We start from the raw sequence: 23,409 nt of genomic DNA, 5'->3' as shown, positions 1-23,409 counted from the left end.
GAAAAAATGATAATTGTATAAATTTTAAATAAAATTACCAAATATCAATTAGATATTAAAATAATGAAATTCGTTTATAAAAAAACTGTTTATGTTAAAATTGTTTAACATTAAAATAGTCGGTCTTACTATTTTTAACTCACTATCACTTCTAAAATGTCAATTGACCCAAATACATCATGATTAATCAACATTATTAATTATTTATTAATGGAAAATAAAGAAAAGAACTTAATTTGCAGGAAAAACATTAATAATTTGATAATAGAAAATCAAATACATTTAATATATAATTAATGCAAACCGTTAATTTAAAAGAAAATAGAAACCTAGAATTAATGTAAACCGTTAATATAAATAGATCCTTTCTCTCTCTATCTATTATATATATTATGTGATGTATGGATCAAATTTTATCCCATTTCTGACAAACAGTGAATTGTAGAAAAAGAAAAGAAAGCAACAATGAGATTTGCTTTGAACGGATCGCTGATTTTCATTGTGTCTTTATTCCTGTTTCAAAGCTCAAATGCTTCTGACCTTATCTCTAAAAATTGCAAGGAGGCTTCAAATAGAGACACAGGAATAATGTATGATTTCTGTGTTGCATGCCTTGAAGAAGCCTCTTCTAAGTTACATCCACCACCCACCAACCTTGAAGATCTTCTGGGCATTTTAATTACAATTTCTAAGAACAATGCAACCAATGTGCTTTCTATTATTTCAAAGCTCTCGAAGGACAAAAGTTTGGATATATTCGCACTTAGGACCTTACAAGAATGTTCTGGTTTGTACGATCAGGGCGTATTTTATTTAGACAATATTGCAGGTAATTTGAAGTCCAAGGTATTTCATAATGTTGATAGTGATTTAACTGGAATACGTACTTTTTCACTCGTCTGTGACGAAGATTTAACTTCTAGGTGGAGAGGTGGAATATCTCCTTTGTCAAAGGAATACCAAATCTTTGACCAACTCCTTTGGATATCTTATGTTTTCCTCAAAATGATAACGAAAACTTAGAATGTCTTGATGTAATCCTGCCCGAGTTGTCCTTCTTTTGTATTTTTACCTTTCATAGGTTAGCTTTTAAGGAGCATGGGTTACTATAAATACCCAGCTTCTCTATTGTAATTGGCACTCATGAGGCGCTTCTATCATGTCTTATTCAATAATAGTAATAATAATAAAGATTAAATTAGTTTTTGTCCCTTACAGTACCTTCTTAAAAACTTCCACCTAATTTATTTAGAAATGCATGAATTTAGTCCTTTTAACTAAGTTTGGTTAAGTTTATTTAGCGTTTCAAATGTGTTTCATGATAACATTTGAGTTTCTTTTTTTAAATTGTTTGACATATTTTCACCTCAATGTTAAATTGTTTGACAAACTTTAGAAATGCATGAATTTAGTCGTTTTAACTAAATTTGGTTAACTTTACAAATGCGTTTGAAACACCAAATAAACTTAATAAAATTTGATTGAGAAAAACTAAATCTACCGGTTATAAAAATGAGAGTCTAAATTGGTCCAAAGTTTCAAAGAGAAACTAATCCTAATTTTTACTGAAAGTTAAGTTACTAAAATCATATTAAACCTTGATAATGATACACTGAGTGATAAAATATGTTAATTTAATTTTAAGTTGGAATGATCATTGAGATTGAAATTACGCTATGAAGTATTTCTTATGGCACAAAAGCATACTCAAGTTCTTCCTTTTATAATTTTACTCCCAAAGTGTTATTTTATTTGTGTTTTTTTAGTTTATTTGTTATTTTAGTGGTACCTCTCAATTGAAGACTGATATAATTTATTTGTAATCACAGTTATATTAATTCTAAAGTTTAATTATTTTTCTAATCAGTTCCTAAAAATATAAGTAGGTTTTGGTTTAGACGTTTTCTGTATAAATTTTATTTTCCCTTTTTCCCCAAAATTGAAAATTGTTACTTTTGTTGGGCTATACTAATTAATATTTGTTTGAAATGAAAACTTTAAGAGTAAGACACACTGCATATAAGTTTATCAAATATGTAAAGTATATTTACATATTATTTAAAAAATAACTGTACATCTCGTTAACAGTTCTTTTTATACATCAAACAGAATTATTTAATAATGTTAAAATTGTAGTTAAATATATTTTTAGTTTTTATTAAAATAAATGTATATTTATTTTATCACTGTACTTTATAAAAAGAATGTAAAACATCCTTCTTAACAAAAAATATGTAAAATATTTTTCATGAGACAGACAAAATTTTACACTAACTATAGTATAACCTTGATATTTTTTGCAAAAGGTATTTTTGCATGACTTTAATAAAGTTTTTGGTCAAAATATATGTATAAATTTAGTTTGAGAATGATTGGATGCACTAAAACTAATGCATTTACACAATTATCTTGTGAATGAATCATTTGTGATGACCTAATTTAGAATACAATTTTCTTCTTCCACCATATGATTGTTTCACATTTATGGATATAATTAATGTAAGACCCATGAAAAAGAAAATATTTATAGTAGTAAATTTTAGTATTTTATTAGTAATAATAATTTTAATGGATAGAAAAATATAAATTTTGGATATAAAATTATAGTAATTTTAGAAGGAGAGGTTCAAATTTTTGATAACTTATTTAGTAAATTTTTTTTTAAATTGAATAGTAAAAAGTAAATAGTAAATAGTAAAAAGTGAATAGTAAAAATAAATTTTCAGCATTTGGATTTCCTTAGCATGGAAGAAAGTAGTAGGTAGAAATTAGGATCAGATTTGGTGAGAAAAGGATTGAAATATTATTTTTAAATAATATTAAAATAATAAATAATACTAAAATATTAATGAATAGTAAATTTTTTTTTTACTATAAATAGCCATGGGAGGGAAGGGTATTCTGCACCAAGAGAAGAGAAATCAAGTGAGAGAAAGTTAGAGAGAAATTTTTAGTTGCAAGAAGGGTAGAGGTTCTGAAATATTTCGGAGAAATAAATTCAGAGCAAGAGACGTCTGGAATAGAGGTAGGGGAGCTAACCTTTCTATGTTTTTATATTATGATTTAATAGTTCTATGCTTTTATATTATGATTTAGTATTGTTTTATTACTATTCATATATTGAAATTCTGTGTGAATACTGTTAATGCTTACTGTATGTTAATCTATATTGAAATTCAGTGTTAATATTATATGTTGTTGTTTTGAATCTGTAAATAAGAAATTTGTTAAAAACTAGTTGAGGAACACTTTGGCTAAGGAAAGACTTGGTACTTAAGTTGTCCATTGTGACGCACCTCTCTTTCCTGGAAGTCTACTCGACAAGTTTTTAACTTAAATCCTATTGAACAGATTGAGTACTGTTAAATTATTGTGCAATATATTAAATATTAAAATAATAAATAATATTAAAATATTAATGAATAGTAAATTTTTTTTACTATAAATAGCCATGGGAGGGAAGGGTATTCTGCACCAAGAGAAGAGAAATCAAGTGAGAGAAAGTTAGAGAGAAATTTTTAGTTGCAAGAAGGGTAGAGGTTCTGAAAGATTTCGGAGAAATAAATTCAGAGCAAGAGACGTCTGGAATAGAGGTAGGGGAGCTAACCTTTCTATGTTTTTATATTATGATTTAATAGTTCTATGCTTTTATATTATGATTTAGTATTGTTTTATTACTATTCATATATTGAAATTCTGTGTGAATACTGTTAATGCTTACTGTATGTTAATCTATATTGAAATTCAGTGTTAATATTATATGCTGTTGTTTTGAATCTGTAAATAAGAAATTTGTTAAAAACTAGTTGAGGAACACTTTGGCTAAGGAAAGACTTGGTACTTAAGTTGTCCATTGTGACGCACCTCTCTTTCCTGGAAGTCTACTCGACAAGTTTTTAACTTAAATCCTATTGAACAGATTGAGTACTGTTAAATTATTGTGCAATATATTGAGTTTGTGTGATTTATGCGATGATTGTATTTTATTATATTGCATTTGAATTTATGCATCTGAACATGTTATGAGTATTATGGGGAGATTTTGTAAGGGTATAATGTGAGTTGAGGAATATGAGTATGGTATGAGTCTCGTGGAGAGATTCAGTAATGTTACGGTATTTGTGTATATGTTGATGTTGAGGGTCCCGTAGTTGGAGGTTATCCTGATACTCTAATAATCATCTAGTCTCAAGTAGAGAGGGATGAATTATGTGGTGAGAGGAGCAGGAGGTCCTGGTCTATGTGCCGGTTTTGGACATAGTGAGGGGATTAACCTTGTGAATGGTATGAAGTATTTTGAAAGTGTATTTGTAAAAAAAAAAAAAAAAAGAAGTAGAAGTCATTACAAGTGCATAATCTCCCGTGACCGCTCATCAACGTATCATCCGGATGAGTGTCTATTGGGTATTGTGAGACGAGTGTCTAATAGGAATTGTGGTATGAGGGTGTCAAACATAATTATTATATGATGTTTATATCAAGGTAATTATACATGTTTTATAAATGATTTGTTACATGTTTTATAAATGATTTGTTGCATGTTAGCTCACCCTACTTGTTTGTGTTTGTTTTTTTTTGTGTTTGGGTATGTGCGATGATCGTATAATTCGTTATACGGGAGCAGATGAAGGAATGTCGTCTGATCCAATGCCAATGAAGAGAGAGACAGAAGAATAAGTTAGAAGAATTCGAATTATATTTATGAGTTTATAGTTGAAATATGAATTTAAAACATGTGTAGACATATATTAACTATGAATTTATAAGTGTGAGATTACGGGATATTACCGTAAATGTAATATTACAATATATGAATTATGAATTATCCAGCGTGAGATATTGGGATGTTACAATTAATAAATATTTAAATTATTTTGCAAATTCAAAAATATATTTTGAATTATACATTGCAATAAAAATTATTATTTATTTATTTTAATCATAATTAAATTTTAAAAGTCAAATAATTCATAGTTATCATATTTAATATTAGTGATTAATTTGTGAATTTGAATAATTTATGGATTATTTATTTCTGTCCAGATCTATAGTCCATCAAACCTTGACAGTTTGATATTATTTTTACTATTTCAATTTTATTTAGTTATTTTTTATAAAAAAAAAATCATTGAAAAGGTATCCATGATATTATTAAATATTCAATATTTACAAAGAAATGATAATGGTATAAATTTAAATTAAATTACCAGATATATGATAATGGTATAAATTTAAATTAAATTAACAAATATGTATTAGACATTAAAATAGTGAAACTCGATTATACAAAACAATTTATATTAAAATCGTTTAATATTAAAATAGTCGAGCTTTACTATTTTTAATTCCCTACAACTCCTAAAATGTCATTTTCTAGATTTTTACAATTGATCAAGGTACATCATGATTATTTAATAATTATTAATTATTCATTAATGGAAAAGAAAAGAACTTAATTTGCATAAAATCATTAATAATTTGATAATAAAAAATCAAATGCATGTAATTAATGTAAAGCGTTAATTTAAAATAAAATATGTTAGAGTGATGCATTGGAATTATTAGCGTGAATTGAGGGGTGAATTAAGTTGTTATTGTAAATATATGCCTTTAATAATTTTCTCTTAATTTTAATTTTCTTAGCGAATAATTAAAACAATAATAAAGAGTAAGTAGGAGAGAAAATTGCACAAATAATTTTATTTTGATTTAGATCACAAGGATCTTATGTCCAATTGTTAATCCTAAATGGAGATTAACTTTTCGTTATCACACAACTAATAAACTTTTACAATCACATAGAAAGATAAGTTTAAGGGTTTAGAAAACATCTTTCTTGTTACCACGTGATGAAACTCATTTCCCCTGAAAGCCACAAGGGATGAACACTTCTGCTGAATGCTTCTCGATGCATCAACACTTCCTTTTAATCTTCAGGATGACAGATTTCACTTAACAACAACAACAACACTCAATCACAATTCTAGTGAAAGTTCTCACTTTTGAATTATTCATTGCAATAAAAATTATTAATTATTTATTTTAATCGTATTTAAATTTTAAAAGTCAAATAATTCATGGTTATTATATTTACTATTAGTGATTAATTTGTCAATTCGAAAAATTTATTGATTATTTATTTCTGTCCAGATAATAGTCCATTAAACATTGACAATTTGATATTATTTTTACTATTTCAATTTCATTTAGTTACTTTTTATGAAAAATCATTAAAAAGGTAAACATGATATCATCATATATTCAATATTTAGGAAAAAATGATAATTGTATAAATTTTAAATAAAATTACCAAATATCAATTAGATATTAAAATAATGAAATTCGTTTATAAAAAAACTGTTTATGTTAAAATTGTTTAACATTAAAATAGTCGGTCTTACTATTTTTAACTCACTATCACTTCTAAAATGTCAATTGACCCAAATACATCATGATTAATCAACATTATTAATTATTTATTAATGGAAAATAAAGAAAAGAACTTAATTTGCAGGAAAAACATTAATAATTTGATAATAGAAAATCAAATACATTTAATATATAATTAATGCAAACCGTTAATTTAAAAGAAAATAGAAACCTAGAATTAATGTAAACCGTTAATATAAATAGATCCTTTCTCTCTCTATCTATTATATATATTATGTGATGTATGGATCAAATTTTATCCCATTTCTGACAAACAGTGAATTGTAGAAAAAGAAAAGAAAGCAACAATGAGATTTGCTTTGAACGGATCGCTGATTTTCATTGTGTCTTTATTCCTGTTTCAAAGCTCAAATGCTTCTGACCTTATCTCTAAAAATTGCAAGGAGGCTTCAAATAGAGACACAGGAATAATGTATGATTTCTGTGTTGCATGCCTTGAAGAAGCCTCTTCTAAGTTACATCCACCACCCACCAACCTTGAAGATCTTCTGGGCATTTTAATTACAATTTCTAAGAACAATGCAACCAATGTGCTTTCTATTATTTCAAAGCTCTCGAAGGACAAAAGTTTGGATATATTCGCACTTAGGACCTTACAAGAATGTTCTGGTTTGTACGATCAGGGCGTATTTTATTTAGACAATATTGCAGGTAATTTGAAGTCCAAGGTATTTCATAATGTTGATAGTGATTTAACTGGAATACGTACTTTTTCACTCGTCTGTGACGAAGATTTAACTTCTAGGTGGAGAGGTGGAATATCTCCTTTGTCAAAGGAATACCAAATCTTTGACCAACTCCTTTGGATATCTTATGTTTTCCTCAAAATGATAACGAAAACTTAGAATGTCTTGATGTAATCCTGCCCGAGTTGTCCTTCTTTTGTATTTTTACCTTTCATAGGTTAGCTTTTAAGGAGCATGGGTTACTATAAATACCCAGCTTCTCTATTGTAATTGGCACTCATGAGGCGCTTCTATCATGTCTTATTCAATAATAGTAATAATAATAAAGATTAAATTAGTTTTTGTCCCTTACAGTACCTTCTTAAAAACTTCCACCTAATTTATTTAGAAATGCATGAATTTAGTCCTTTTAACTAAGTTTGGTTAAGTTTATTTAGCGTTTCAAATGTGTTTCATGATAACATTTGAGTTTCTTTTTTTAAATTGTTTGACATATTTTCACCTCAATGTTAAATTGTTTGACAAACTTTAGAAATGCATGAATTTAGTCGTTTTAACTAAATTTGGTTAACTTTACAAACGCGTTTGAAACACCAAATAAACTTAATAAAATTTGATTGAGAAAAACTAAATCTACCAGTTATAAAAATGAGAGTCTAAATTGGTCCAAAGTTTCAAAGAGAAACTAATCCTAATTTTTACTGAAAGTTAAGTTACTAAAATCATATTAAACCTTGATAATGATACACTGAGTGATAAAATATGTTAATTTAATTTTAAGTTGGAATGATCATTGAGATTGAAATTACGCTATGAAGTATTTCTTATGGCACAAAAGCATACTCAAGTTCTTCCTTTTATAATTTTACTCCCAAAGTGTTATTTTATTTGTGTTTTTTTAGTTTATTTGTTATTTTAGTGGTACCTCTCAATTGAAGACTGATATAATTTATTTGTAATCACAGTTATATTAATTCTAAAGTTTAATTATTTTTCTAATCAGTTCCTAAAAATATAAGTAGGTTTTGGTTTAGACGTTTTCTGTATAAATTTTATTTTTCCTTTTTCCCCAAAATTGAAAATTGTTACTTTTGTTGGGCTATACTAATTAATATTTGTTTGAAATGAAAACTTTAAGAGTAGGACACACTGCATATAAGTTTATCAAATATGTAAAGTATATTTACATATTATTTAAAAAATAACTGTACATCTCGTTAACAGTTCTTTTTATACATCAAACAGAATTATTTAATAATGTTAAAATTGTAGTTAAATATATTTTTAGTTTTTATTAAAATAAATGTATATTTATTTTATCACTGTACTTTATAAAAAGAATGTAAAATATCCTTCTTAACAAAAAATATGTAAAATATTTTTCATGAGACAGACAAAATTTTACACTAACTATAGTATAACCTTGATATTTTTTGCAAAAGGTATTTTTGCATGACTTTAATAAAGTTTTTGGTCAAAATATATGTATAAATTTAGTTTGAGAATGATTGGATGCACTAAAACTAATGCATTTACACAATTATCTTGTGAATGAATCATTTGTGATGACCTAATTTAGAATACAATTTTCTTCTTCCACCATATGATTGTTTCACATTTATGGATATAATTAATGTAAGACCCATGAAAAAGAAAATATTTATAGTAGTAAATTTTAGTATTTTATTAGTAATAATAATTTTAATGGATAGAAAAATGTAAATTTTGGATATAAAATTATAGTAATTTTAGAAGGAGAGGTTCAAATTTTTGATAACTTATTTAGTAAATTTTTTTTTAAATTGAATAGTAAAAAGTAAATAGTAAATAGTAAAAAGTGAATAGTAAAAATAAATTTTCAGCATTTGGATTTCCTTAGCATGGAAGAAAGTAGTAGGTAGAAATTAGGATCAGATTTGGTGAGAAAAGGATTGAAATATTATTTTTAAATAATATTAAAATAATAAATAATATTAAAATATTAATGAATAGTAAATTTTTTTTTTACTATAAATAGCCATGGGAGGGAAGGGTATTCTGCACCAAGAGAAGAGAAATCAAGTGAGAGAAAGTTAGAGAGAAATTTTTAGTTGCAAGAAGGGTAGAGGTTCTGAAAGATTTCGGAGAAATAAATTCAGAGCAAGAGACGTCTGGAATAGAGGTAGGGGAGCTAACCTTTCTATGTTTTTATATTATGATTTAATAGTTCTATGCTTTTATATTATGATTTAGTATTGTTTTATTACTATTCATATATTGAAATTCTGTGTGAATACTGTTAATGCTTACTGTATGTTAATCTATATTGAAATTCAGTGTTAATATTATATGCTGTTGTTTTGAATCTGTAAATAAGAAATTTGTTAAAAACTAGTTGAGGAACACTTTGGCTAAGGAAAGACTTGGTACTTAAGTTGTCCATTGTGACGCACCTCTCTTTCCTAGAAGTCTACTCGACAAGTTTTTAACTTAAATCCTATTGAACAGATTGAGTACTGTTAAATTATTGTGCAATATATTGAGTTTGTGTGATTTATGCGATGATTGTATTTTATTATATTGCATTTGAATTTATGCATCTGAACATGTTATGAGTATTATGGGGAGATTTTGTAAGGGTATAATGTGAGTTGAGGAATATGAGTATGGTATGAGTCTCGTGGAGAGATTCAGTAATGTTACGGTATTTGTGTATATGTTGATGTTGAGGGTCCCGTAGTTGGAGGTTATCCTGATACTCTAATAATCATCTAGTCTCAAGTAGAGAGGGATGAATTATGTGGTGAGAGGAGCAGGAGGTCCTGGTCTATGTGCCGGTTTTGGACATAGTGAGGGGATTAACCTTGTGAATGGTATGAAGTATTTTGAAAGTGTATTTGTAAAAAAAAAAAAAAAAAGAAGTAGAAGTCATTACAAGTGCATAACCTCCCGTGACCGCTCATCAACGTATCATCCGGATGAGTGTCTATTGGGTATTGTGAGACGAGTGTCTAATAGGAATTGTGGTATGAGGGTGTCAAACATAATTATTATATGATGTTTATATCAAGGTAATTATACATGTTTTATAAATGATTTGTTAAATGTTTTAGAAATGATTTGTTGCATGTTAGCTCACCCTACTTGTTTGTGTTTGTTTTTTTTTTGTGTTTGGGTATGTGCGATGATCGTATAATTCGTTATACGGGAGCAGATGAAGGAATGTCGTCTGATCCAATGCCAATGAAGAGAGAGACAGAAGAATAAGTTAGAAGAATTCGAATTATATTTATGAGTTTATAGTTGAAATATGAATTTAAAACATGTGTAGACATATATTAACTATGAATTTATAAGTGTGAGATTACGTGATATTACCGTAAATGTAATATTACAATATATGAATTATGAATTATCCAGCATGAGATATTGGGATGTTACAATTAATAAATATTTAAATTATTTTGCAAATTCAAAAATATATTTTGAATTATACATTGCAATAAAAATTATTATTTATTTATTTTAATCATAATTAAATTTTAAAAGTCAAATAATTCATAGTTATCATATTTAATATTAGTGATTAATTTGTGAATTTGAATAATTTATGGATTATTTATTTCTGTCCAGATCTATAGTCCATCAAACCTTGACACACTACAAAAATATAGAATTTTAGTAGGGGTTATTTTTAGTATTATCGGGGTTAAAACCCCCGGAAAATTCATTTCCCGCGGTTGGAAAACCCTCTGGGAAAAGCTGCGTCGGTAAAAATTTTACCGGCGGTTTTGTTTAAAACCGTCGGGAATGACAGGGTTTTCCGAAAACCGCCGGGAATGGCAGGGGTTTTCCAAAAACCGCCGGGAATGGCAAGGGTTTTCCGAAAACCGCCGGAAATGGTAGGGTTTTCAAAAACCGCCGGAAATGCATGTCAGATATTTTTTTTATATTATTTAGTTTATTGATAAAAAAGCTATAATAAAGAAAAACTCATAATAAAATAATTTGAAACAAAAATTAAATATTATAAAATGAACTATAAAATGTTTTAATACAAGTAATTGTTCAATAATAACATTTTTCAAATATACATTAAAGAAAAACATGTTCACTTAATGTAAAATGTTCATCTGGAAGCTTCTGCACTTCTTCCATGTTATGAATAGAGCTTTCCTGAGTAAGAGAGCACCAAAGTAGTCAAATAGCAAAAAACAAAAACTCAAAAGGCATAATATAACAAATTTTGCATAACAGAATATATATTTTCAATTTCCAATTGTTCATTTCTAATACATAATATAAAGAGTTCGAAAATCACAATAAACATTAAAAAGTTTGTCCTGTAAAAAGCATGAAAATTAAATATAATAAATAATACAATAAAATGAAGAAATATACAATAAAAAAATTAAGATATTTATTTATATTTTATTTTCTTCACAATTATCTTCTTTAATACTAAAGTTCATTCTTATTGTTTCTCCTAGTTACTCATTTACCAAGGATTATGTTTCATCTTTGAAGAAATAAAAAAAAGGAAAACAAAATAAAAATTCAATTTTTATTATGTACCTAATAAATCAAGTAAAATATCATAAAGATGTGGTTAAAAATGGAGATTTGAATTTAGGAATTAAATTATCATAAAATGTTATTATAAAAGGGCTACAATTTAACACTATTAACATTCAATGGAGCTCCCCTAACTATCTAACTGATGTTGGTTTGTATTTAGTGGGAGACTAAAGTTGATGTCAATTCTTTGGAGCATCAGATTGATTTCACATATATATTGGTGGATCACATTAGTGTTTACTCGTAACCAGCTTTATCTTCAATTTCGTTATTGATTTTATTTTTCTATAAAATGGTGCCTTGTAGTCCTCTTACTCTTAACTCCTACTGCTCTGAATTTATCTTGTTTTCATTAAAATAAAATTCGGTTAAGTGATCAATCATAACAAAAGCATTAAAGCAACAAATCAGGTTTTAGCATGAGGAAATCTTACCTCCTCTGGGCGAAGGTCAAAAGTTTTTCCACCAATAGTAAAAGACACTACAGGTAATGAGGAGATATCCCCGCAACCAACAGAAGAGTTTCCCATCGGGCTTGGCATTTTATCGCAAAGCTGCAACATCATCATGAACCTATGAATCAAGAGGTGTGGAAAGATGCTTGAATAGCAAAATTAAGAGAACTGGCTCACCTGATTGACGTAGTTTAGTATCTGATCCTGTGTTTGATTTCGGCTGAGTTGGTTCTGCATCCAAACAACCGCCATGTCACACGCAGAACAAGCAGCATCATGAAGACCACCAGATGATTTTCTTGCATTCTCATCCACAACGCTCTCTATGCACATACTAAGGTGAGGGGCTGAACAAATAATAAAATGGAAATCATGTGTTAAAATATTAAAATATTTAAATAAATTTGGACCACAAATTTGACCACTGAAATCTGACTAATGTTCCAGAGCCAACTTCCCAAAGCTTTACAGTAGAATCTTCTCACAAGAGAGAAAAAACCTAGAAATCAGACAATTAAATCACCACATGTCTACAAGCTAAGAGATAAGCTAAGAATCCTTCTCGCATACTATATTTCATAATTTCTTTTTAAATATGTTGATAATAAAGCTAAGAGATAATTTCCTATATATTATCTTCATTCAGGTTCTCATGTACACAATTTAAAATAATAGAGTAAGCATACACATATAATTACTTGCTGGAATATTTATGTAAATAGAATGTTTACCTGCAATGAATTAAGAATCCACTATATAGAGCAAGCTTTATTGTATGTCTGCATTGAAACAAAGAAAAGAAGAGGTGCATATTCAATAAACATATATAACGTTAATTGTAGGATCTAGTTCCTATCACTAAACCAAAATACTTTAGTTGAAGTACAGGTGTAACTTTATTAGTATAATAATTCTAACAATAAGAATAATAGAAAAGAACGCACTGCAGGTTTAAAAAGAGAGATGGTGATTGAGTAATTAAAAAGAGAATCTACACTTAAAATCAACCAAACAACAAAAGTAATAACCTCAATCCAGGCCTATACCATGTTGAAACCCATATAAACAACCAACAGAATCCACTGTTCACAACCTTCCCACTGCCACCGGTAAGCTCGAACTCATCTCCAAGTAAAGCAGCATAAAAGTTATGGGCAGTAGCATCTTTGCTAGTGTAATTCTAGCATAAAAAAACAGTCCACATATTAGACCGTATCAAACTAGATATAACAATAAGATATTGGATAGTGAAAAACCTAACATAATACCTTTGGAACTCCTTCATAAACATCACCCCCATTTGGTTTGTTAATGATGACTTCAGGCCTTGGATTGTCCCAATTGAACGCAATGTCATCATACATAAAAACAATGGTATTTTCTTCTTTCAAGCCACCTTTCCTCGGTATTTGATAGGCATGACAAATATCGGCTTGATGCAACAAGACAAACTAGACATTAGAACTAAATTTATAGAACTAACAAAGAGTATGGTCACACTGTAAAAATAAATACTATTAAAATTTGGAAAATATAAAGAAAAATTTTAGGAAAATCAATCAGTTGGATGCTTTACGTGAAAATCATGTCTCTGCCAGATCCACCAACCCTAAACGTGGAGAAAATAGAAGAAGCAATAGTGAGTGAATATATGATGCTACATCCCGATGGTGATTTTGACGTGCAGGGGAAACAGAGGACACATGAGTGTAGGAAAAACAAAACGAAGGGAAGCAAACCAAAACTTTCAGCACAAACTCTTTGCAGATAACGAAACATACCTCAATACCACTCCAAATCTTTCCAAAATGCGAAACTATGAGTCTTCCACACATGACACGAATCATACCATAAATTGTTTTGTGCCAATCGAAAGAAAGAAAAGAGGAATTAAGGTTTTCGAGTTTCAGGAATTTAGAGACTAGGAATGAACGAATAAGATTACTTACCAGAGGAATTAGGATTTTTGAGTTTTAGGAATGAAAGCACCCACCGCCTCCTTGGCAGCGGCGATATTCTGCTCCTCCCAGCACCGGATCCAGTTCCCCCACGACGCACTCCATGAAGGCGCTCTCGGCGCACTTGAGGCGGTCTGAGAGGGTGACGACAATGTGGCGGAGGCAACACTCGATCTGGTCCATGGACGGTCAGGGAAGGGGAAAGAGAGGTGGCGGCGAGGGTTGTTTTGGTGGAGGAAGGAGCAGACAAGGTTGGTGAAGAGGAAGGGATGGAAGTCGGCAAGCCAGAGGAGATATTTTGTAGGGTTTGGGAAAATAAGAAACGAGGAAGGAAGTGCAGAAAAATAAATATATTTAATCTTAACGGAGGTTTTTATAAAACCGCGTAAACTATTCGGGGTTCTTAAAGCCGCAGCTAAAAAACCCCTAATAAAATTAATTTTTTTTGTAGTGACAGTTTGATATTATTTTTACTATTTCAATTTTATTTAGTTATTTTTTATAAAAAAAAAATCATTGAAAAGGTATCTATGATATTATTAAATATTCAATATTTACAAAGAAATGATAATGGTATAAATTTAAATTAAATTACCAGATATATGATAATGGTATAAATTTAAATTAAATTACCAAATATGTATTAGACATTAAAATAGTGAAACTCGATTATACAAAACAATTTATATTAAAATCGTTTAATATTAAAATAGTCGAGCTTTACTATTTTTAATTCCCTACAACTCCTAAAATGTCATTTTCTAGATTTTTACAATTGATCAAGGTACATCATGATTATTTAATAATTATTAATTATTCATTAATGGAAAAGAAAAGAACTTAATTTGCATAAAATCATTAATAATTTGATAATAAAAAATCAAATGCATGTAATTAATGTAAAGCGTTAATTTAAAATAAAATATGTTAGAGTGATGCATTGGAATTATTAGCGTGAATTGAGGGGTGAATTAAGTTGTTATGGTAAATATATGCCTTTAATAATTTTCTCTTAATTTTAATTTTCTTAGCGAATAATTAAAACAATAATAAAGAGTAAGTAGGAGAGAAAATTGCACAAATAATTTTATTTTGATTTAGATCACAAGGATCTTATGTCCAATTGTTAATCCTAAATGGAGATTAACTTTTCGTTATCACACAACTAATAAACTTTTACAATCACATAGAAAGATAAGTTTAAGGGTTTAGAAAACATCTTTCTTGTTACCACGTGATGAAACTCATTTCCCCTGAAAGCCACAAGGGATGAACACTTCTGCTGAATGCTTCTCGATGCATCAACACTTCCTTTTAATCTTCAGGATGACAGATTTCACTTAACAACAACAACAACACTCAATCACAATTCTAGTGAAAGTTCTCACTTTTGAATTATTCATTGCAATAAAAATTATTAATTATTTATTTTAATCGTATTTAAATTTTAAAAGTCAAATAATTCATGGTTATTATATTTACTATTAGTGATTAATTTGTCAATTCGAAAAATTTATTGATTATTTATTTCTGTCCAGATAATAGTCCATTAAACATTGACAATTTGATATTATTTTTACTATTTCAATTTCATTTAGTTACTTTTTATGAAAAATCATTAAAAAGGTAAACATGATATCATCATATATTCAATATTTAGGAAAAAATGATAATTGTATAAATTTTAAATAAAATTACCAAATATCAATTAGATATTAAAATAATGAAATTCGTTTATAAAAAAACTGTTTATGTTAAAATTGTTTAACATTAAAATAGTCGGTCTTACTATTTTTAACTCACTATCACTTCTAAAATGTCAATTGACCCAAATACATCATGATTAATCAACATTATTAATTATTTATTAATGGAAAATAAAGAAAAGAACTTAATTTGCAGGAAAAACATTAATAATTTGATAATAGAAAATCAAATACATTTAATATATAATTAATGCAAACCGTTAATTTAAAAGAAAATAGAAACCTAGAATTAATGTAAACCGTTAATATAAATAGATCCTTTCTCTCTCTATCTATTATATATATTATGTGATGTATGGATCAAATTTTATCCCATTTCTGACAAACAGTGAATTGTAGAAAAAGAAAAGAAAGCAACAATGAGATTTGCTTTGAACGGATCGCTGATTTTCATTGTGTCTTTATTCCTGTTTCAAAGCTCAAATGCTTCTGACCTTATCTCTAAAAATTGCAAGGAGGCTTCAAATAGAGACACAGGAATAATGTATGATTTCTGTGTTGCATGCCTTGAAGAAGCCTCTTCTAAGTTACATCCACCACCCACCAACCTTGAAGATCTTCTGGGCATTTTAATTACAATTTCTAAGAACAATGCAACCAATGTGCTTTCTATTATTTCAAAGCTCTCGAAGGACAAAAGTTTGGATATATTCGCACTTAGGACCTTACAAGAATGTTCTGGTTTGTACGATCAGGGCGTATTTTATTTAGACAATATTGCAGGTAATTTGAAGTCCAAGGTATTTCATAATGTTGATAGTGATTTAACTGGAATACGTACTTTTTCACTCGTCTGTGACGAAGATTTAACTTCTAGGTGGAGAGGTGGAATATCTCCTTTGTCAAAGGAATACCAAATCTTTGACCAACTCCTTTGGATATCTTATGTTTTCCTCAAAATGATAACGAAAACTTAGAATGTCTTGATGTAATCCTGCCCGAGTTGTCCTTCTTTTGTATTTTTACCTTTCATAGGTTAGCTTTTAAGGAGCATGGGTTACTATAAATACCCAGCTTCTCTATTGTAATTGGCACTCATGAGGCGCTTCTATCATGTCTTATTCAATAATAGTAATAATAATAAAGATTAAATTAGTTTTTGTCCCTTACAGTACCTTCTTAAAAACTTCCACCTAATTTATTTAGAAATGCATGAATTTAGTCCTTTTAACTAAGTTTGGTTAAGTTTATTTAGCGTTTCAAATGTGTTTCATGATAACATTTGAGTTTCTTTTTTTAAATTGTTTGACATATTTTCACCTCAATGTTAAATTGTTTGACAAACTTTAGAAATGCATGAATTTAGTCGTTTTAACTAAATTTGGTTAACTTTACAAACGCGTTGAAACACCAAATAAACTTAATAAAATTTGATTGAGAAAAACTAAATCTACCAGTTATAAAAATGAGAGTCTAAATTGGTCCAAAGTTTCAAAGAGAAACTAATCCTAATTTTTACTGAAAGTTAAGTTACTAAAATCATATTAAACCTTGATAATGATACACTGAGTGATAAAATATGTTAATTTAATTTTAAGTTGGAATGATCATTGAGATTGAAATTACGCTATGAAGTATTTCTTATGGCACAAAAGCATACTCAAGTTCTTCCTTTTATAATTTTACTCCCAAAGTGTTATTTTATTTGTGTTTTTTTAGTTTATTTGTTATTTTAGTGGTACCTCTCAATTGAAGACTGATATAATTTATTTGTAATCACAGTTATATTAATTCTAAAGTTTAATTATTTTTCTAATCAGTTCCTAAAAATATAAGTAGGTTTTGGTTTAGACGTTTTCTGTATAAATTTTATTTTCCCTTTTTCCCCAAAATTGAAAATTGTTACTTTTGTTGGGCTATACTAATTAATATTTGTTTGAAATGAAAACTTTAAGAGTAAGACACACTGCATATAAGTTTATCAAATATGTAAAGTAACATTTCAAAGATTCAAAGTAACATATCAAAAATTAAAAAAACACAGTTTCAGCTCCCAAATTATTGAGATGAGATAGCACCATACCTCTCGTGTTTTCAGGCATGGAACTGTCAAATCTAAAATAATTAAAAAAAATGAAGAATTTTGAAATAAATTGTAAAATACTTTTTTTGAAAAAATTAAGACAGTGAATCACAAACCAACTGGAGTTACTTTGTGAACAATGGTTAGTGATAGAAAAGAAGGAGGAGTAAACTCAGGTTGGCCAACATCAGTATCCAGATAAGCTACTTTGGTGTATTTCTGCAAGAGGATATTTAGGAGATAGCGGGAAAAGTTCGTCTTCCCACAATTTTTGGCACCATATATAAAAACAATAGGAGGTGTTGAACTCCAAGAAATGGATTCTGCAGCCTCTGACCATTGTTCCGGAATGTATATCCTGTGAAGGAGAAGAATCCATCTCTTTCTCTCTGTAAAATTGCAAGACAGCTTTTATTGATTAGGCAGTTTCTTTTTTGCCCGTGAGACATGCAAATTTCCAAATGGCACAATCTCAAAATTAGTTTTAAAACCAACATTCCTCAAAAAAAAATTTAAAAACTTTCTTCTCCAAAATTTGTATTTAAAAACCAACATTGATTTTTTAGACAAGATCCAATCCTAAAAGTGGTTTTAATATAATTTCACAAAATCGCCAACAAAACTAATTTTAAATCAAATTTACATTTCAAACTCTGATATTAAAACAGATGCTCAATGTGAGCCTAAGAGTCAGATGACTTGCAAAATATCTAGCTGTCCAGGTTAAAACTACATGAAATTAGGGCATTTGGTAGAAGGAAAGGTTTTTCAAAGAAATTCAACCAAAAATTAAATTAACAAGTCACTGCACATCCAACTAGAGACCTTACAAGCATCTATACTTATTCCAAATCTTAACAAAAAGATAAAAAAGAAACCTATGAAACCAAAACGAACCTCTATTCAATATTCACAAAAAGGCTAAGCTAAGTGTTGACACATGGTGATTTATGAAACTGACTGCCAAGACAAATAAAAGAAACCAAGAAAGCTCTATGCAACAAGTCTTTCGGTAGTTGCAAGGTGTAACATCCCAAAATATACATTCATCAACTATATAATAGAATATTCACATATATTAATATATCAAATCAGTCTTACAGTAAAGAAATAGCGTACGCTCTGGGCCGAACAGTCTCACATAACCATATACAATTTTAGGAGCGTTCTATAACTAACATGAACGAACGGTTTACAAAATGGAAACAAAATACCGAACGTTCCAAAATTTAGCAGAAAGAAAAAGGGCGCTCGTTCTAAAACAGCCGCTAACCTAACTAAACTAACATATAATCGAACGTCCTACTGTTCGGCCTTCACTTCTACCTCCACTAGATTCTCTTCCGCTAAGATTCCTTCTTCGAGCGTCTCTTCCAGCAATGCATCTCCCTCTGCTCACATCCACACGGATGATCATTGCAAGGACAAGACGGACGTACAGATACAGGACAACACAATGAAAAATGAAGGGTAAGCTTATTGAATTTAATTCAAGTAAAACATACATTTCATAACATATCAACCAGATCAAATAATTCACAACATATACTTCAATCCATTCATTAACTCAATCAATTCATGATACTAGACTGACTGTCCGGACTGTATGAATTCTGTGTAGCTACGACGTTCGTGCACCCAGGATGTGTAGTAACTGGCATTTATCATCAGCTGCCACCCGAGGTTAGTCCCTTCCATCCAAAGTACCCCTAAGGACTAGGACCTCCTGCAGTTCCCACGCATGACATACTCCCCTCTACGTGAGGACGAGCACTCACGGAACATCAGGATAAATCGCCAGCTAAGCTTTGTCCACATTCATACTTTACAATTCCAACTTTCATCCAAGAATCGTTCCTCCCTGGAACGCTCGTTCAAAATTCACAACCATAATTTCATTTCTTATACCGTTCGCACATTATAATTTTTCACCTTAATATCATTTTCATCTTCCGTTTTAATTACGTAAAAGGACGAGCGTTCAATCCTCTTCATAACGAGGACGAACGTTAAAAGCGAGACAGAAATATCCTCATTTCCGAAAAGAATGAAGTCGACACATATTACATGACGAACGTCACTAACACTTGAATCAGTTGAATGAACTGACTCTATAACAATTCGATCAATACTTAGAATAAATTAAGTACCAAGGCTCTGGGCCGAATCCAACTGGATAGAGATACAAAAGACGAGTAGTAACTATACACAAGACAATTCATTTAGAGAAACCGGCTGCCAGTCAATGATCGAACGCGGTACGTTAATTTACTGAAATTTCAGACGAACGCTATTTACACTCGTTTGTTAATTCAGGATAAGAACGAGCGTTCGGTATAAGACCGAGCGCCACTCATAACGTACGCTTTGGGTCGAGACCCATTGCTGATTCAAAATTTTAGAAATAGGGATTTATATAAGACGAGATGGTAAAGTTATGTTTTTAACAAAATGACTAAGTGTCCGAATGTATATTTTCAAGCTTCTCAATTTCTCACACAACACTCAGGATATCTACGTTTGGCCGAACGCTCAAACGTAAGACTAATATAAGAGGGCGTTCGTCCTCAACTGGAATCCTTTCCGAATGAAAGAATTCTCTTTCAAATAAAATTTACTAATAATACCGAACGGTAAAAGACCATTCAGTGACGAACGTTCATTATTTATAAGAATTTCATTATCAAAGTTTCATTTACATTAAACACATTTCTCAGCATATACTTTCAAATATTCATCTCATCATACATTTCATACTTCAGTTTACTCATACCATAGTACATTTCATCATTTTCATACATCAACTCATGATCATATTCATATACCAAAAATCAAATGTCACAAATTCATACTTCATACAACACACAGAACGTGCATACAGTACAGTGCAAACATAGGAATTAAATTTAATAAGCTTCCCTTGCCTGGATCAGTGTTGAACGTCCTAAGAGAGTGATTTTGACTCGTCCAACTACAGCTTTCTACCCTCAACGATTTTCTTAAGTTCTCCAACTAAGTCTAACCAAAAGAAAATATGAAAGGATTCAGATAATACCCCTGCATGCAACCAAATCTGGGTTTTGCATGTAACCCAAGAACGTACGTTTTGAAAAGAGGACTTACCAGCTTCAGATTCTGAAACTGTTCGGTCCAACTGCTTACCGTGCCGGGAGCACTTCTATGGTGTCTGAAAGGAGAAAGGAGAAGGGAAAGGATGAGTTTCAGTAGAAAGAAGGAAGAGGATTCTAGAGAGAAGGAGGAGGAAATGAAATCTGAGTTTTGGGAGGGAGAAGGTGCGCGCAGGAGAATGGGAGGGTTTTTGATGAGATGGTCGCACCTCTCACAAAAGTTGTGCATAAAAGAATGCAGTATAGACTAGGCAGTGACTCCTAGGTCGTCTCTCAAGGACCAATTTGTGGTTCGAGTCTTAGATCACACACGTAGTGGGGGGTGAAGAGTTTTGTGAATGCAGATGAACTAAATTAAAACTGGAAATTAAATACAACCAAACATAATTGAAAGCATTAAAGTGCATGAAAACATTAAAGTGAACAATGCAACAAATAAATATCCAAACATAATTCAAACTATAAAAATGCACATTGCCTATTAGAATAAAAATTCAAAAAAAGAAACAAGAGTGTTAACCAATTGAAACATAAAGCAGCAAGAATAAAAGAAAATATGCAACGCTTAATCTAAACATTGGAATGCACATTATAGTCATCCACCAACACATATCCATCACAAAAACAATATAAATTAAAAATGCTTAAACAGTGAAAATAAAGTAAAATGAGTCAGCGTTTTCTCTCCTAGCCAAATGAATGCAAAGAAAAGGGATTGAATGGCCGTGATGCCTCCTGCTGGATGAACTTGTTCACCATTTTCAAGCCAAATAAAAATGATCTTTTTCTTCCATAAGAAAAGTTGAATGCAGCTGTGTGCACCGCTTCTAAAAAGTGTGCCACCGTTTCTCTCTTCTCCAATGCAAATGAATGCAGCGTGCTTCCCTTTCCAATCCATCATGTGTGCCTAATTTTTAAAGAAAGAAAATAAATCCCTTGACGTGACCGTGCTCTTCATTATCTCATCACTTTCTCCTTCCTTAAAAGAAAAAAAACATCCTAATCCTAATATCTAAAAACAATGAAAACAGAGAGCTCCTTCCCATGTGCACACCACTTTCTCATGCGTGAGCACCTCCTGGATGTGGTTTCTCCCTGCCACCGTACTGCACTTCTTCAACTCCGAATCACCACATCTCAACGCTTCTCTTTTCTTCATCATCAATCATCACACTTTGCCTCATTAGCTCCACGTCACCTTGTGCTACACGTCCAGCCCCCATTCAATGGAAATTAAAACCTTATCTTCACACACAATAAAGCACCGTTAACTTTTCTAAAAGAAAGCAAATGCTAAAAATGAAATTTTCTCCCCTGGACGTGACATCTTCCTGCCTCCAGCTCCACTTTCCAGTGCACACCTTACTCTAAAATAACAAAATAACAAAATGAATCATTCTAGAATTTCATCCTCCACCCGAAAACGTGCTGCACCTCTCTTCCCGAAACTGCATCACCGTGTGCTTATCATTTTAAAAGAAAGATAAACCATGCTCCTGCTACCACTAGTACAGGTAAACGATACGGCACCGGTTAATTTCACTGATAGACACCGGTTTTTGAACCGAGGCATATTCAGACGAGGTAAAAAGTGATAACCTTTTTACCTCGGTTCTAAACCGGGTTATTTTTTCGGTCTCTATGGCCTCGGTTAGAACCTAAACCGAGGTAGTAGGATTTTTTTTTAATTCTATTTTCAAACCCAGAATCCCAGATTGAAAACGTTAAAAATGAAAGAAGTTAGATAACAAAATTCATTCACTCTGTCACGCCAAACTTGATTCATTCATTCATTCAAAAATCTAAAACAAAACAATCAAGAATTTCATAACAGAATCAAACAAGAAACAATATTACAACATAATGTGAAAATTGTCTCTACAGATGCAGTAGAATTACATTCTCAGATGCAATATTACAGCAACAGAAAAAACTCAGAAAAACTCAGAAAAAACTCAGAGATGGATGAAACAGAAAGTCAGAGAAGCCAAATTTTTTCCTCTTCGCACATGGTGAAACAGAAAGCCAAGTTTCTCTGCAAACGCCTCTGCCCCGCCACCCCGACGAAGCCTTCACCGGCTTCTGTCCCGCATGCCTCTGCAAACGCCTCGTCCTCCTCGACCCCAACAACAACAGCCTCCATCCACTGCCGCCGTCGCCGCCCTTAAAGCCCTCTTCCGCCCTAGAAACCCTAGAAGAAAAAGGAAACTTATTCTGGACCCATTGATCGGTGTAAATCAAAGTTTAATCGGTGGAAAATGTTTCTAACGGTGAAAACAAGGTTTTAATCGGTGGAATCGAAGGGAAATGGTGAAAAGGAGAAGAAACCCTAATAGAGGGTTTAGATCTATGAATGTTTGAGGGCAGAAGGCTTACCGTGACGATG

General features: G+C 30.4%; 1 protein-coding gene across 1 annotated transcript; it reads right to left on the bottom strand.

Moving 5' to 3' along the window:
* Positions 1-11,122: 11,122 nt before the first annotated feature.
* Positions 11,123-14,239, bottom strand: LOC124840171 (uncharacterized). Its single transcript, XM_088111716.1, has 7 exons — positions 13,725-14,239; positions 13,417-13,580; positions 13,177-13,328; positions 12,880-12,927; positions 12,326-12,482; positions 12,128-12,247; positions 11,123-11,291 (listed from the first exon to the last, which is right to left on the bottom strand). The coding sequence occupies exons 2-7, from the start codon at positions 13,510-13,512 to the stop codon at positions 11,211-11,213; spliced, it is 654 nt and encodes a 217-aa protein (XP_087967842.1). The 5' UTR covers positions 13,513-13,580; positions 13,725-14,239; the 3' UTR covers positions 11,123-11,210.
* Between the last annotated feature and the right edge of the window lie 9,170 nt (positions 14,240-23,409).

This window comes from Vigna umbellata, chromosome 4, assembly GCF_029865625.1.
Source record: "Vigna umbellata cultivar VRB3 chromosome 4, Vumbellata_1.0, whole genome shotgun sequence".
NCBI lineage: Eukaryota > Viridiplantae > Streptophyta > Magnoliopsida > Fabales > Fabaceae > Vigna > Vigna umbellata.
Note: the sequence above shows the minus strand (reverse complement) of the source record. Positions and strands in the feature narration are given on the sequence as shown.

Excerpts from the sequence above, each read along its gene's own strand:
- LOC124840171 (XM_088111716.1), bottom strand. The coding sequence starts at position 13,512 with ATGTATGATGACATTGCGTTCAATTGGGACAATCCAAGGCCTGAAGTC. Across the intron at positions 13,329-13,416 it reads TTTATGAAGGAGTTCCAAAG|AATTACACTAGCAAAGATGC; the intron begins GTATTATGTTAG and ends TTTTTATGCTAG. Across the intron at positions 11,292-12,127 it reads TTGACCTTCGCCCAGAGGAG|GAAAGCTCTATTCATAACAT; the intron begins GTAAGATTTCCT and ends TCTCTTACTCAG.